The 17,547-nt window shown below is 40.1% G+C and overlaps 1 protein-coding gene across 13 annotated transcripts in view; it reads right to left on the reverse strand.

Annotated features, from left to right (window-relative positions):
* LOC105478007 (tetratricopeptide repeat domain 6) overlaps window positions 1-17,547 on the reverse strand; it is a 253,314-nt gene that overhangs the window by 211,122 nt on the left and 24,645 nt on the right. For 11 of the 13 annotated variants that reach the window (XR_003017162.2, XR_003017159.2, XM_011734967.3 and 8 more), the window contains one exon: window positions 12,410-13,363. The exons of 1 other annotated variant lie outside the window; for it this stretch is intronic. Coding sequence is in view for 10 of the 12 variants with exons in the window: in XM_011734967.3 (XP_011733269.2) it covers window positions 12,410-13,363 (954 nt within the window). In the remaining 2 variants the exon portion in view is untranslated. Of the gene's footprint in view, window positions 1-12,361; window positions 13,364-17,547 lie in introns of those variants that run through there. One more of the 13 variants, XM_011734972.2, reaches the window with a different exon arrangement.

Here is a 17,547-nt window from a genome sequence, read left to right on the forward strand (position 1 = left end):
ACCCGCCAATATCATAATGGAAAAACATTTCTTGTAGACAATATATCATTGAGTCATATTTTTAAACCACCTGCCAATCTCTGCCTTTCAGTTGGTACATTTAGACCACTTACAGTTAATGATATCTTAGGATTGAAGTCTGCCACTTTATTTTTTTTTGTTTTCTTTTTGTTCTTTATGCCTTTACGTGACTTCTTTCTACCTTTACCTGCCTTCCTATGGGTAACAATATTTTTTAGAATTCTATTTTGATGTGTCTATATTTTTTGAGGGAATCGCTTTGTACATCTTTTTTATACCTTTTTAAGTCATTTCTCTAGATAGTACATGATACCAGTACCAGTAGCATGGTCTCCTGGAATGGAAATTGTTCCAATTAGAGTGACACATGAAAATCTTACCTCCCTTTATATCCACTTTAACTCCTCTATCTATAATAGTCTTAAATATTTCCTCTATCTACATTTAGAACTGCATCAGACAGCGTTATAATTCTAGCATCAATCATCAAACACAATCTAGAAAACTCAGGAGGAGAAGGAAAGTCTATTGCATGTAGCCATAGATTTGTTTATTATGTTCTTTCTTCCTAGTGCTCCAAGAATCTTTTTTTCTAATCTTTTCTGTTTAGAGAACTTCCTTTAGTCATCCTTCTAGGGTAGAACTGCTGTGAAAAAAAATCCTAGTTTACTTCATTTGAGAATGTCTTGATTTCCCCTTCATTCTTAGGAAATTATTTCAATGGAAATAGAATTCTGGTAGATAGTTCTTTTCTTTCAGCATTTCAAAACGCTGTGTCAATTCCTTCTGACTACAATAGTTTTCAATGAGAAACCTACTGTCAAATTATTTTCTCCTATTGGTTAACATATTGTTTCTCTCTCACTGCTTTAAATTTTTGTTTATTTGACTTTAGTTTTCAGAAGTGTTACTATTATGTGTTTTAGTGTGGATTTCTTTGGTTTGGAGTTCACTCAGCATCTTCTTGAATATATGTAAGTTTATGTCTCTTGCCACATTTGGGAAGCTTCTAGCCATTATTTCTTTTTGTACTTTTTCAGTCCTGCCCTCTTTTTCCCCTTCTTCCAGGACTAAGATGACGCCAAATTATATCTTTTGTTTTAGTCCCAGAGGTCCGTAAGGCTCTGTCATTTTTTTCCCCTCAGTCTACTGTCTCTGTTTGCAGCTCAAGTATATTGTATTGTTCTCCAAGTTCACTGATTCTTTCCTCTGTCTTCTCCATTCAGTTAACGAACCCATTTGTTGAGTTTTTATTTCAGTTATTGTACTTTCCAGTACTAAAATTTCCTTTGGTTCTTCTTTGAATATTTTGTTTCTTTACTGAGACTTTCTACTTTTCTGCTAAGAATTTCTACTTTTCCATTTGTTTCAAGTACATTCATAATTGCTCACTGAGGTGTTTTGGTGGAGGAACTGTTTAAAATCTTTGTTAGATAATTCCACCATCTCTGTCATCTTGACTTTGGCATCCATTAACTGTCTTTTTTTTCTTTTAAATTGAGATGTTTCTGGATATTGGCATAATGAGTGACTTTCTATTAAAACCTGGACATTTTGGATATTATGAGAGTCTGGATATTACTTAGACTTTCTGTTTCAACTGGCTTTCTCTGACACTGCTCTAACAGAAGCAGTGCAGGGAGGCACTTCCCCTGTTACTGCCAAGTGGAGGTAGAAGTCTAGGTTCCCGCTTAGCCTCTACTGGCACCTGGGATGGGGGCCTCCTTGTTACTTGATGGTGGGACTAGGAGTTCTGGCTCCCCACTAGGCTTCTGCTGATCCCATCCTAGTTGGAAAGAATAGGAGTGTCTCATTACGGTTCTCCACATGGCCTCCATTGACACCAGAGGGAAGAGGGAGAGGGTGGCCTCTTTACTTCTGGACAGTATTGAAAGTCTAGACACTCCATTGTCTCCATCCCACTGGGAAGGGGTAGGGGTAGGGGACACTCCATTGTCTCCATCCCACAGCCCATTGATATTGGAAATTGTATTAGGCTGTTCTTGTGTTGCTATAAAGAAATACCTGCTGGCAAGATGGCTGAACAGGAATAGCTGCGGTCTGCAGCTCCCAGCAAGATCAACGCAATAGGCAGGTGATTTCTGCATTGCCAACTGAGGTACACAGCTCATCTCATTGGGACTGGTTAGACAGTGGGTGCAGTCCACAAAGGGTCAGCCAAAGCAGGATGGGGCATCACCTCACCTGGGAAGTGCAAGAGGTTGGAAAATTCCCTCCCCTAGTCAAGGGAAGCCATGAGGGACTATGCCATGAAGAATGTTGCACTATAGACCAGATACTACCTTTTTCCCATGGTCTTCGCAACCTGCAGACCAAGAGATTCTCTCGGGTGCCTACACCACCAGGGCCTTGGGTTTCATGCACAAAACCGGGTGGACATTTGGGCAGACATCAAGCTAGCTTCAGGAGTTTTTATTTCATACGCCAGTGGCACCTAGAACACCAGCGAGACAGAACCGTTCACCCCCCTAGAAAGGGGGCTGAAGCCAGGGAGCCAAGTGATCTTGCTCACTGGATCTCACCCCGACGGAGCCCAGCAAGCTAAGATCTCGCTGCCAGCACAGCAGTCTGAAGTCAACCTGGGACACTCAAGGTTGGTGGGGGTGAGGAGGGGGGGTTGTCTGCCCTTACTAAGGCACTGAGTCTTGAGTAGGCAGCTTTCCCCTCAAAGTGTAAACAAAGTCGCTTGGAAGTTCGAACTGGGAGGAGCCCACAGCAGCTCCACTATAGCCAGACTGCCTCTCTAGATTCCTCCTCTCTGGGCAGGGCATCTCTGAAAAAAAGGCAGCAGCACCAGTCAGGGGCTTATAGATAAAACTCCCATCTCTCTGGGACAGAGCACCTGGTGGAAGGGGCGGCTGTGGCCGCAGCTTGACAGACTGAAACCTTCCTTCCTGCTGACTCTGAAGAGAGGAGAGCAGCAGATCTCCCACCACAGCACACCAGCTCTGCCAAGAGACAGACAGCCTCCTCAAGTGGGTCCCTGACCCCTGTGCCTCCTGACTGCGTGACACCTCCAAGCAGGGGTAAACAGACACGTCATACAGGAGAGCTCCAGCTGGCATCTGGCAGATGCACCTCTGGGACAAAGCTGCCAGAGGAAGAAAAGGCAGCAATCTTTCTGTTCTGCAGCCTCCACTGGTGATACCCAGGCAAACTGGATCTGGAGTGGATCTCCAGCAAACTCCAGCAGACCTGCAGCAGAGAGCCTTGACTGTTTGAAGGGAAACTAACAAACAGAAAAGAATAGCATCAACATCAACCAAAAGGATGTCCACACAAAAACCCCATGCAAAGGGCACCAACGTCAAAGATCAAAGGCAGAAAAATCCAAGAAGATGAGGAAAATCCAGCACAAAAAGGCTGAAATTTCAAAAACCAGAATGCCTCTTCTCCTCCAAAGGATCATAATTCCTTGCCATCAAGGGAACAGAACTGGATGGAGAATAATGAGCTTGACCAACTGACAGAAGTAGGCTTCAGAAAGTGGGAACGAACATGTTCTAACCCAAAGTAAGGAAGCTAAGGATATTGAAAAAAGGTTAGAGGAATTCCTAACTAGAACAACCAGTTTAGAGAAGAGCATAAATGACCTGATGAAGCTGAAAAACACAGCAAGAGAACTTCATGAAGCATACGCAAGTATCAATACCTGAATTGATCAAGTGGAAGAAAGGATATCAGAGATCGAAGATCATCTTAATGAAATAAAGCAACAAGACAAGATTAGAGAAAAAAAGAATGAAAAGGAAAGAACAAAGCCTCCAAGAAATATGGGACTATGTGAAAAGACCAAATCTATGTTTGATTGGTGTACCTGAAAGTGACGGAGAGAATGGAACCAAGTTGGAAAACACTCTTCACGGTATTATCCAGGAGAAATTCCCCAACCTAGCAAGACAGGCCAAAATTCAAATTCAGAAAATCTAGAGAACATCACAAAGATATGCCTTGAGAAGAGCAACCCCAACACACATAATCATCCGGTTCATCAAGGTTGAAACGAAGGGAAAAATGTTAAGGGCAGCCAGAGAAAGGTTGGGTTACCCACAAAGGGAAGCCCATCAGACTAATAGTGGATCTCTCAGCAGAAACCCTACAAGCCAGAAGAGAGGGGGGGCCAATATTCAACATTCTTAAAGAAAAAATTTTCAACCCAGAATTTCATATCCAGCCAAACCAAGCTTTATAAGTGAAGGAGAAATAAAATCCTCTACAGACAAGTAAATGCTGAGAGATTTTATCACCACCAGGCCTGCCTTACAAGAGCTCCTAAAGGAAGCACTAAATATGGAAAGGAAAAGCCAGTACCAGTCACTGTAAAAACATACCAAATTGTAAAGACCATCAGCACTATGAAGAAACCACATCAATTAACCGGCAAAATAACCATCTAGATCACAATGACAGGATCAAATTCACACATAACAATATTAACCTTAAATGTAAATGGGCTAAATGCCCCAATTAAAACACACAGAATGGCAAAATGGATAAAGAGTCAAGACCCATCAATATGCTGTATTCAGAAAACCCATTTCATGTGCAAAGACACATATAGGCTCAAAATAAAGGGATGGAGGAATATATACCAAGCAAATGGAAAGAAAAAAAAAAAGAACCAGGGGTTGCAATCCTAATCTCTGATAAAACAGACTTTAAACCAACAAAGATCAAAAAAGACAAAGAAGGCCATTACATAATGGTAAAGGAATCAATGCAACAAGAAGAGCTAACTATTCTAAATACATAAGCACCCAATACAAGAGCACCCAGATTCATAAAGCAAGTTCTTAGAGACCTACAAAAACACTTAGACGACCACACAATAATAGTGGGAGACTTTAACATGCCACTGTAAATATTAGACACATCAACAAGATTAAAAAATCACCAAGGATATTCAGGACTTGAACTCAGCTCTGGACCAAGCGAACCTAATAGACATCTAAAGAACATCACAGTTAAAAGAACTAGAGAAGCAAGGGCAAGCAAACTTAAAAGCTAGCAGAAGACAAGAAATAACTAAGCTGAGATCAGAACTGAAGGAGGTAGAGATACGAAAAACCCTTCAAAAAAATCAATGAATCCAGGTACGAGTTTTTTGAAAAGATTAACAAACTGAGTCCAGCAGCACATCAAAAAGCTTATCTACCATGATTGAGTTGGCTTCATCCCTGGGATGCAAGGCTGGTTCAACATACTCAAATCAATAAATGTAATCCATCACATAAACAGAACCAACAAAAAAACCACATAATTATCTCAATACATGCAGAAAAGGCCTTCAATAAAATTCAACAGTCCTTCATGCTAAAAGCTCTCTATAAACTAGGTATTGATGAAACGTATCTCAAAATAATAAGAGCTATTTATGACAAGTCCACAGCCAATATCATACTGAATGGGCAAAAGCTGGAAGCACTCCCTTTGAAAACTAGCAAAAGACAAGGATGCCTTCTCTCACCGCTCCTACTCAACATAGTATTGGAAGTTCTGACCAGGGCAATCAGGCAAGAGAAAGAAATAAAAGGTATTCAAATAGGAAGTGAGGAAGTCGAATTGTCTCTGTTTGCAAATGACATGACTGTATATTTAGAAAACCCCATCATCTCAGCCCAAAATCTCCTTAAGTTGACAAGCAATTTCAGCAAACTATCAGGATACAAAATCAATGTGCAAAAATCACAAGCATTCCTATACACCAATAATAACAAACAGAGAGCCAAATCATGAATGAACTCCCATTCACAAATGCTACAAAGAGAAAAAAATACCTAAGAATACAACTTACAAGGGATGTAAAGGACCACTTCAAGGAGAACTACAAACCACTGCTCAAGTAAATAAGAGAGAACATAAACAAATGGAAAAATATTCCATGCTCATGGATAGGAAGAATCAATATCGTGAAAATGGCCATACTGCCCAAAGTAATTTATAGATTCAATGCTATCCCCATCAAGCTACCATTGACTTTCTTCAAAAAATTAGAAAAAACTACTTTAAATTTCATATGGAACCAAAAAAGAGCCCATATAGCCAAGACAATCCTAAGCAAAAAGAATAAAGCTGGAGGCATCATGCTACCTGACTTCAAACTATACTACAAGGCTACAGTAACCAAAACAGCATAGTACTAGTACCAAAACAGGTATAAAAACCAATGGAACAGAGCAGAGGCCTCAGAAATAACACCACACATCTACAACCATCTGACCTTTGACAAACCTGACAAAAGCAATGGAAAAAGGATTTCCTATTTAATAAATGGGGCTGGGAAAACTGGCTAGCCATATGCAGAAAACTGAAACTGGACTCTTTCCTTACACCTCACACAAAAATTAACTCAAGATGGATTAAAGGCTTAAACATAAAACCAAAAACTATAAAAACCCTAGTAGAAAACCTAGGCAATACCATTCAGGGCATAGGCATTGGCAAAGACTTCATGATTGAGACACCAAAAGCAATGGCAACAAAAGTCAAAATTGACAGTTGGAATCGAATTACACTAAAAAGCTTCTGCACAGCAAAACAAACTATCATCAGAATGAACAGGCAACCTAAAGAATCGGAGAAAATTTTTGCAATCTATCCATCTTACAAAGGGCTAATATCCAGAATCTACAAGGAACTTAAATAAATTTACACAAAAAAAACAATCTCATCAAAAAGCGGGTGAAGGATATGAACAGACAGTTCTCAAAAGAAGACATTTATGCGGCCAATAAACATATGAAAAAAAGCTCATCATCACTGGTCATTAGAGAAATGCAAATCAAAACCATGATGAGATTCCATCTCAAGTCAGTTAGAAGGACAATCATTAAAATGTCAGGAAACAGGCCAGGCACAGTGGTTCATGCCTTTCATCCCAGCACTTTGGAAGGCCAAGGTGGGCGGATCACCTGAGTTCAAGAGTTCAAGACTAGCCTGATCAACATGGTAAAATCCCATCTCTACTAAAAATACAAAGTTAGCCGGGCATGGTGGCACACGCCTGCAATTCCAGCTACTCGGGGGGCTGAGGCAAGAGAATTGCTTAAACCTGGGAGGTGGAGGTTGCAATGAGCTGAGATCACACCATTGCACTCCAGCCTGGGCAACAAGAGCGAAACTCCATCTCAAAACAAAACAAAGCAAAACAAAAAGTCAGGAATCAACAGATGCTGGAGAGGATGTGGAGAAATAGGAATGCTTTCACACTGTTGGTGGGAGTGTAAATTAGTTCAACCATTGTGGAAGACAGTGTGGCAATTCCTCAAGGATCTAGAACTAGAAATACCATTTGACCCAGTGATCCCATTACTGGGTATATACCCAAAAGATTATAAATCTTTCTACTATACAGACATATGCACATGTATGTTTATTGCAGCACTATTCACAATAGCAAATACTTGGAACCAACCCAAATGCCCATCAGTGATAGACTGGATAAAGAAAATGTGACACATATACACCATGGAATACTATGCAGACATAAAAAAAGGATGAGTTCCTGTCCTTTGCAGAAACGTGGATGAAACTGGAAACCATCATTCTCAGCAAACTAACACAGGAACAGAAAACCAAACACCACATGTTCTCATAAGTGGGAGTTGAACAATGAGAACACATGGACAAGGGAGAGGGACATCACACACCGAGGCCTGTCGTGGGGTGGGGAGCTGGGGGAGGGATAGCATTAGGAGAAATACCTAATGCAGATGACGGGTTGATGGGTACAGCAAACCACCATGACACTTATATACTTATGTAACAACCCTGCACATGTATCCCTGAACTTAAAGTATAATAATAAAAATTAAAGATTTAATACAATTTAAAAAAACAGAGACTTGGTAATTTATAAAGAAAAGAGGTTTAATTGGCTCATGGTTCTACAGGTTCTACGGGATGCACAGCTCTGGCGTCACCTTCTGGGAAGGCCTCAGGAAGCTAAAAATCATGGTGGAAGGCAAAGCGGGAGCAGGCACTTCACAGGATGAAAGCAGGAGCAAGAGAGAGTGGCGGGGAGGGGCCACACATTTTTAAATGGCCAGATCTTGCAAGAACTCTCTCACTATTGCAAAGAGAGCACCAAGCCATGGGGGATCCCACCATGGCCCAAACACCTCCCGCCAGGCCCCATCTGCAGCACGGAGGATTATAATTCGACATAAGATTTGAGTGTGGACAAATATCCAAATTATATCAGAAATACAGGCTCCCCATCCAGGCTTGATGGGTGGGGAGGGAGTGGGGCCACAGGTTTTTCTGCAGTATTTAGCCAGAGTAACATAGTTATTGTCTAAAAACTTTTTGTCTTGCTAGGCTGCCCCTTTCCTGATCTTTTGGCTAAAGAGCAGGCTTTTGTTGCAGCTTTTTCCAGCTGTAACCATTGGCATTCCTATGTATGTTACTAGCTTCTTTAGCTACAAGTCTGGGAGAAATTAGGAAAAAAGAAAAGTCAGAGAATTCACCACCAGGTCATTCCTTGCGCCCCAAAGTCCCTAGATGTGCTGTCTTCTGCTATTCATGTTTTGGAGTCTTCTGGTATTTGTTTTATATACAATGTTCAGGGTTTATAGTTAGTTTTACTAAGCAGGAAGAATAGAGAAAAAGGATATCTATTTCATCTTCCCTGAGGCAAACATAAGCATAAGTTTTATGACATAACTTTTTTGTAGACTGTATATTATTTGCTTATAGGAGACTTGGACTATGAATTCTCTCTTATCTAGGTCACGTTAAGCCATTTTCCTTTTGAGCTGTATGATCAGAAACAACTATGCATGACAGAAGCAAGGACCACCTGGATACTTCATCCTCCAGTTAACATCTAGAAAGTGGTCTGTGAATCCCAGCCTCGTGTAATTAGAATATATCTTTGTGACTGATGCTATTGAATGTCTTAGCAAAACAAACAAACATTCATAACATTTCTACTGCTCCTGCCAAGGTATATGCATACTTTTTAGGTCAGTGTTTCTCGATTGGATAAAAGAGGATGGCACAATTTTGCTCCCGCCTCAAGGGCTCATCTGGCAACATCTGGAGACATTTTTTATTGTTATGACTTGGGAGATGCTGCTAGTATCTAGTGTGCAGAAGCCATGGATCCCTTGAAATATCCTACAATTCACAGGACAGCCAGCCTCAATGAAAAATTAAGTGACCCAAAATGTCAAGAGTGCCAATGTTCAGAAATCCTGGTTTAGATGTCTGACATCTGACAGCTAAGTTTAACCCTCCGTATTCTTTGCAACTCCAGGCCCACGTAACTATGGACCTCTAAGTGCTGCATGTGGAATGTCCTTTAACAAGTTCTCAACAAAGACAGTCCAGCCTGCCAAGATCATCTTACCTCTCAGCTTCCCTCTAGGGATTGCTATGTGGCTGCAAGTTATGATTTCTAAAGGGAAGAACCATGTTCCTTGTTTTTCCTGGAAAGAACATCATTAACATAAGCCCCAAACGTTTAAAACAAACATTCTTATTCTAATCTTAAGAATTTTTTCGGCCGGGCGCAGTGGCTCAAGCCTGTAATCCCAGCACTTTGGGAGGCCGAGACGGGTGGATCACGAGGTCAGGAGATCGAGACCATCCTGGCTAACACGATGAAACCCCGTCTCTACTAAAAAATACAAAAAACTAGCCGGGCGCGGTGGCGGGCGCCTGTAGTCCCAGCTACTCGGGAGGCTGAGGCAGGAGAATGGCGTGAACCCGGGAGGCGGAGCTTGCAAAAAAAAAAAAAAAAAAAAGAATTTTTTCAAATCATAATTTGGATACCACTTTTACACTTGCATACTTACATTTTTTTTTTTTTTACAAAGTCTCACTGTTGTCTCCCAGGCTGGAGTGCAATGGCACGATCTTGGCTTACTGCAACCTCCACCTCCCAGGTTCATGCGATTCTCCTGCCTCAGCCCCCCAAGTAGCTGGGATTACAGGCACCTGCCACCGCGCCCAGCTAATTTTTTCACTTTTAGTAGAGATGAGGTTTCACCATGTTGGGCAGGCTGGTCTTGAACTCCTGACCTCAGGTGATCCACCCGCCTCAGCCTCCCAAAGCTCTGGGATTACAGGCGTGAGCCACCACGCCGGGCCCATACTTGCATTCTTATTACTGTCTCTCACCTACCACCCATTGCCATTGCAACAAATTCCCCATTGTACATTTTTCACCCTAATAAAACTTCCGAAGCCACTTTTACTTTAAGAAATGCAAGTTCTATCTTCTGGAATTGTTGTGGGGTGGGGGTGTCAAAATTTTAAAAGCCAAGAACAAAATCCAGGCTGCACTCAAAAAATCAAGATAATGAGAGGCAGGGATGGGACTGAGATACCTGATACTGTCCAAGATACACTTTATTCTAATGCTCCATGATCCATGCCACTCTCCTACATAAAACAATACGTAGGATAAATGCCATAAAAAGAATACACAAGGGGGGCCAGGCACAGTGGCTCACGCCTGTAATCCCAGCACTTTGGGAGGCCGAGGTGGGCAGATCACAAGGTCAGGAGATCGAGACCATCCTGGCTAACACAGTGAAACCCTGTCTCTACTAAAAATACAAAAAAATTAGCCAGCCGTAGTGGCAGGTGCCTGCCGTCCCAGCTTCTCGGGAGGCTGAGGCAGGAGAATGGTGTGAACCCGGGAGGTGGAGGTTGCAGCGAGCGGAGACTGTGTCACTTCACTCCAGCCTGGGCGACAGAGCACAACTCTGTCAAAAAAAAAAAAAAAAAAAAAGAATACACAAGAGGAATTAACACTTCTGGTAGTAGAAGAGCCGAATACACTGCAATGTTCATTATTCATTTAATAGTCTCTCTTCATATATCCCTAAGTCCATTTGAGCCCGCCAAAATACAATCTTTCTTATGGGACACTGCTCTGAGGTATAACTTTCCTCAACCGTACGGGACCTCTGGGCCAGTTTCTAATACCATCCCCTCTTCATGTCAAGTACCTTAACTACGTCATAGAGCATGGGGCCTATGTCAGAAGAAGGGGCGCCGAGGCCTCTCCTCTCTTTGCTAAGGCTCTTCATTGGGCATCCCTGATTTCTTATTAGATTCACAGAAAATCTAACTAGAAATACCCATTTTTAAATGGCCTGAGCAGTCACCCTGATCTTGTTCAGTAACAATGGGGAGGTGTGAGTCTCAACTCAGAACATTTGTCATACTCTGCCCACAAATATTAGGCCAAAGGCAACACCAGAGACTCTTGCTCATACCTGTTTTTGCTTCCCTTTATGGTCACATTCCTTAAATCACAGCCAAGAGTGTATTCTGGGGCTGAAACAATTTTAAAGACATAATGCAGTAGCAGTATTCTGTGTACTAATAAGATATTTGTAGCTGCAGCCAAGAACAGTAATAGAATCTTCTTGCTTCCGTCATTCTCAAAAAAGACTGTGTCTCATATTTTTCTTTCTTTCTTTCTTTGGGTTTGGGGGTCAAGTTCCCTTGTTACTACTTTTGCTGTCAATGTCCCTGCCACAGCAAAGTCTGTATAATGGACAACATACCTTAAACTTAAATATGACCCTATCTAGCTTAGCTTCCTACCCAGGACAAGTCATAATGAATCAGTGGGCTGTCCCGGGCATGGTTCCAGCTCAGTGTCTCGGATGAGACTGCCTGGGGTGGAATCCCAGCTCTGCCATGCATTAGCTCCAGAACACTGTGCCAATCTTTTTTAACTTCACTAAAGCTAGAAGGCCCCCATGTCAGACAGGACTTTTATTAGTATCTGTTGACCTGATAGGGTTGTCATGGGGACAAAAATGCATGTATAGTGTGTCCCGTAGAGTTTGGCACACAAGACGCACTTACAAATCTCTATGATTGGGAAGACCTAGAAAATATTTTTTAAAATGTTTCAAGAGAATGATTTTCACTGAAAATACAGAATTCTTATAAATTGTAATATGCTGATCTTCTTAGAATATAAATGCACTTTTACTTTAATTTACTACTGCTAATATTAAACTGTAACAGAAAAAAAGAGTTTTTCACATAAAATGCCTGTTCCTTTAATACTAAATAATCACAAAACCTTTGAAGGGTAAGGCTACTAGTGACGTATTACTGAAGTCTTCAGCTAATGTTCTCTGAATCAGTTTTTGGGATCATCGCTCAGTTTCCTTCGCTTTGAAAAGAGGATACACTCCCTAGACAGAAAATTCAAAAATTCAAATGTAAAATTCAAACAAAATGCAAAGAAGTTGAATAACGCCGCAGTGTTTTTGTGTTATAATACATGACACCCTGTGCACCGAAATAGCATCCATAATAAACTACGCTTACATATGCAATGTACCTCAAATTGCATTTGGGAGAAACATTACTCTGGTTTTGGTTCACCTACTTCCATTCTAATATCGTAGTTCTGGCCAAGGATGCTCCGTATGAGCTCTTTGATGGTCTGGTCGGAGGCCAGCTGGGCCTCGGACTGCAGCGAGGCGATGATCTCTTCGATGGACGTGGGGATCACGCGGGCGGGCAGCAGCGCCTGCCAGGCGGCCTCCCGCGCGTCGCTGGGCGGCAAGCTCTCCTGTTCTCCCTGGGCTCCTAACCCCGCCGCTTCCCGCGCCTCGCGGGCCCGGCTCTCGCTCATGAAGTGGGTGCGGATCCTCACTTTCCTCCGCCCGCTGCTGACATCCGTGTAACCGTCCTCTGTGGAGATGGAGCTGACCTTCCTCTCTTTGGCCATGCAGGGCCCTGAGAGAGGAGCTACCTCCTGGCCCTCCTCGCGCCCTCTGCCCAGGTCAAGGACCGGCCTGTGGGCCGCGTGCCGCGAGCTCCCCAATACCCTGCACGCTCTGCGCTTCACGGGCGGCTCGGGCGGTGGCAGCAGGACCACGGGTCTGGCCGTGCCGAACCCCGAGGCGATGACTGGCGGCTTTTTCAGGGTCTGATGCCGTAGGAACGCGGAGCTCCGCAAGTAAAAGTCCCGGGGGCGAAACGACAAGGTCTTGCCTGGAGCCGCCGCCTCACCCAGGCCCGAGGGCCGCGGCGCGCCTCCGAGCACCTCCTGCAGGAGGGCGGCCGCGGACATTGCAGGGCCTTTAGCCGAAGGGGACCCTCTCGACGTCCGGGCTGCGGCGCAGGAAACGCGCTCGGGGCGGGCCGCGCCGGGGGCATAGAGGCTGTGGACTGGCCTTTCATCTACAGCCGGCTTGGAGGCCAACTTCTGCTTGAATCGGAGAAAATCCTTTTTAGTTTCCTGCCGAACCTTCTCAAGCTCTTTAAACATATAGGATTCCTCTTTGTATTTCAGGCCAAAGTGCCTCGGGATCGTGGACATCTTGATAAATTTGACCTGTAAAGTAAGCCCCAAAACAATCATATGTGTGGTGTGCGTATATACATAAATACAAAACAAAACTGGAATAAAATTCTAGCTCAGCAAATATTCTCATAATAGAACCTCACTGTGCTCCCTGAGGCACAAGTGGGTAATATTATCATGTAATTTTATGTCCACCTATTGGCCATTTCACAAGAACCATGAAAAACCTCTAAAGCAGTCATTTTTTTCGGTGGAAGTTTCCCAAACCTCTATTGGATTTCTTTTAACATTTCTTTAAACTCTAATGTAATGTTTCACTTCCAGGCAAGTAGTATCGTACTAAGTAAGCATAGCTTAGAAAATCCCCAGGACCCCTGCTACAACAGAATGAAGGCCACAAACTGTGGCCTGAGGCCTGGATCATTCAGCCCGTATTGTTCAGAGTATTTCAACAATTTTTTCTTTTTTTGAGACAAGATCTCGTTCTGTTGCCCAAGTGGCTGGAGAGCAATGGCATGATCATGGCTTAGTGCAGTCTCTGCCTCCTGGGCTCAAGCGATCCTCCCACCTCAGCCTCCTGAGTAGCTGTGATCAAATGTGGTACACCACATCCAGCTAATACTTTGTTTGTAGAGATTCCGTCTCTTTGTGTTTCCCAGGCTGGTCTCTAACTCCTGGGCTCACGCCATCCTCCCACCTCAGCCTTCCAAAGTGTTGAAATTACAGGCGTGAGCAACCATGTCTGGCTTACTTCCACAATCTTAATTCATAGCCAACTATTTTAAATTGGAAGATTTTCATATACCAATTCAGATTTGCAGTTTCTCAGAAAAAAAGAAAAATGAAGGGTCTGTCAGTGCAAGGGCCAAATCCCAGCTCCTGTGGCTAGACAGCTGTTTCCCCTTCCCTCTCCAACTGGTCCCAGGTGTCCCCTTCCTTACCCAGCTCACTCCCTCAAAGTGTCATCTAAGCCACAGCAACATGTAGGAAGGGAATGCGAGAAACCTCAGGATGGGCTGCAGCTAGATTATGAGGCCTTCAGTGCCACTCTCTGTACTTTTTCTGTGAGCTACTGGAAACTACTCTAAATTTTTAGCAGAAAAGTAACGATATATTGAGTAGAAAACGGAATAAAGCCTGGAAGGACAAGTAAGAATCTGGTAGCTGGAGCCTGAGTCTGGCCTTGATAATGAAGCAGAGTAAAAATAGAGACAAAGCTAGGTAAAACTGACAGGACCTGGCCAATGATTAGGAATAAATGGGAGCAATGAAAACTCCTTCAAAAAATAGGGACTTTGAGTCAGCCTAATGACGTCTTAGTCATAATAAAACTTCTGTTATTCACTGAACTGTACACTTGAAAATGTTTAAGAGGACAAATTTTGTTATGTGTATTTTAACTACAATTTTTAAAAATTCTGTTATTCAGCAGGGCCAGCTAGCTATGATCATAAGTACATTTTGAGATCTTAAAAGATCATTACCCAAAGCCAGGCTAGCAGTAAATATAAATAGGGGACCAATGGCAGGTTCTGTGGCATACTTATCTGTGTGAGGTGGCAGGGGCAAGAGCAATCAGAGAGTTAGAAAAATGAAGAGGACAGTGTTCCACAGAACACACCAAGAGGAGCATTTCAAGAAATCAGGGTAAAACAATGAAAGTAAAACAAAATACAATGAACTAGAAGAATAATAAGTCTTTAGAGAACACTCAAGGTCAAGTTTCTTTGAAAATAAATAAAACAGTAAGGCAGAAACACCTCTGGAATGTCATCATTATTTCCAGATATGATTATCTACTGAAAACACCGACACTAGAACTCTAACAGGATTCTGCAAGGCATTTGAATGTAAAATATGTATAATATATATTTAATGTATATTATTATTAATTTATATATAAATATATATTATAATATGTAATATATAATTTATATATAATATATAATAATATATAATATATAAATTATACATAATATATATATTATATATTATATATTATATGTTATTATATATTATATATTATATATTATTTTATATATATTTATATAAAATATATTTTATATATTATATATTATATGTTATTATATATTATATATTATGTATAATTTATATATTATATATTATATGTAATATGTAATATATATTAGCTCGTTATTTTGCTCGCTAGTTGTAGCAGTTTCTTCCTAGCATCGATGAACTTTACATTTTGACATGTTTTTGCAATGGCTGGTACCTGTTGTTCCTTTCCATGTTTAGTGCTTCCTTCAAAATCTCTTGTAGGGCAGGCCTGGTGGTGACAAAATCTCTAAGCATTTGCTTGTCTGTAAATAATTTTATTTCTCCTTCACTATAAAACTTAGTTTGGCTGGATACAAAATTCTGGGTTGAAAATTCTTTTCTTTAAGAATGTTGAATATTGGCCCCCACTCTCTTCTGGCTTGGAGAGTTTCTGCCGAGAGATCTGCTGTTAGTCTCATGGGTTTCCCTTTGTGTGTAACCTGACCTTTCTCTCTGGCTGCCCTTAACATTTTTTCCTTGGTTTCAACTTTGGTGAATCTGACAATTATGTGTCTTGGAGTTGCTCTTCTCAAAGAGTATCTTTGTGGCATTCTCTGTATTTCCTCAATTTGAATGTTAGCCTGCCTTACTAGGTTGGGGAAGTTCTCCTGGATGATATCCTAGAGAACTTCCATCCTTATATCCTTATATTATATATAATATATATTATATATTTTAAATTCAAATCCCTTGCAGAATATAGTTATATATAATTTATATATAATATATTATTTATATATAATAATTTTATTATATATTTATATATTATATAGTTAATATATTATAATTAATATATTTATATATTATAATTTATATATTTATATATAATTTATATATTTTTATATTTTTATATATTATATTATATATTATATATAATTTTTATATATTATATATTATATATTTATATATAATTTTATATATATTATATATAATTTATATGTATTTACATATAATATATATTATATATAATTTACATATATTATATATTATATATTTTTATATAATATATTACATATAATTTATACTATATTATATTATATATAATTTATATTATATATTATATATAATTTATGTATAATATATATTAGATATAATTTACATATTTATATAATACCTTATATATAATATATATTTTATATGTATCCCCCAATAATTTCTTTATACCCAAATGGTCTCATCAAAAACATAATGGACTTTAGCCTGGGCAACAGATGTAAAACAATGTTTTTACTATAATGGTAAAATTTCATTTGTAGTATTTTTAAAGTAAGTATCTGGGCATAAACCTAACAAAAACATGTACTGAAACTACATGATTAAAATTTTTAAATTTTACTGAAGGATATTGAAGAAAGATTCAACTAAATAGGAAGTTAATGTTCCTTGATGGAAAGACCAAATATTTTAATTATATCAGGCCTTACCAAAATACTGTATTGGTTTCATGCCAATGCAAAACTCTGAAAATGATATTTTGAACTTTGAAAGGTAATTCTGGATTCATTTGAAATAATAAACAGGCTGGATTAGCCAAAAAAAAGAAAGGAAAACAGAAATGAGGCAGCACTTCTTGCTCAATGAAGAGCAACCAGATAAAAGATTTACAGATACAATAATTAGAATTGAAAACCTCCTGCTAAAATCAATAAGTACACTGAGAAAGTGAGAAAAAGGATGAAATATTAGTTATATTATAAAGGCAGCATTAAATTGATGATAAAAGAATTTTTCAATAAATTGTGCTGAGACTACTACACAGCTATTTGGTGCAATTTTTTGGTGTATTTCATGACAGGTACCCAAATAAATCCATATGGACTTAAAACTTAAAGGAAAACATATTTTTATTTTACTTTGCATTTTTATCACTTATCTACATTTCTTAGTTGGACTCATATCAATTCATGAAATAATTATCTTTACAATTGTAATTATTCATTTATCATGATGTTTGATAGTATGAAGAAAATCTCCTGTTTATCCTCCAAATATAGTCTTATTGCTTTTAATTGAAGACCCCGCTACATGAAGAGCTCATCATATCTGGGAATCAATAGGCTTTCTTTCTTTACCTAGCTCCACCACTGACTAGACCTTGGACAATTCAATTCTATCCATACGAAGGGTTCATGTTAAATAGTGAAAATTATCTG

Source organism: Macaca nemestrina, chromosome 7 (assembly GCF_043159975.1).
Source record: "Macaca nemestrina isolate mMacNem1 chromosome 7, mMacNem.hap1, whole genome shotgun sequence".
Taxonomy (NCBI): Eukaryota; Metazoa; Chordata; class Mammalia; order Primates; family Cercopithecidae; genus Macaca; species Macaca nemestrina.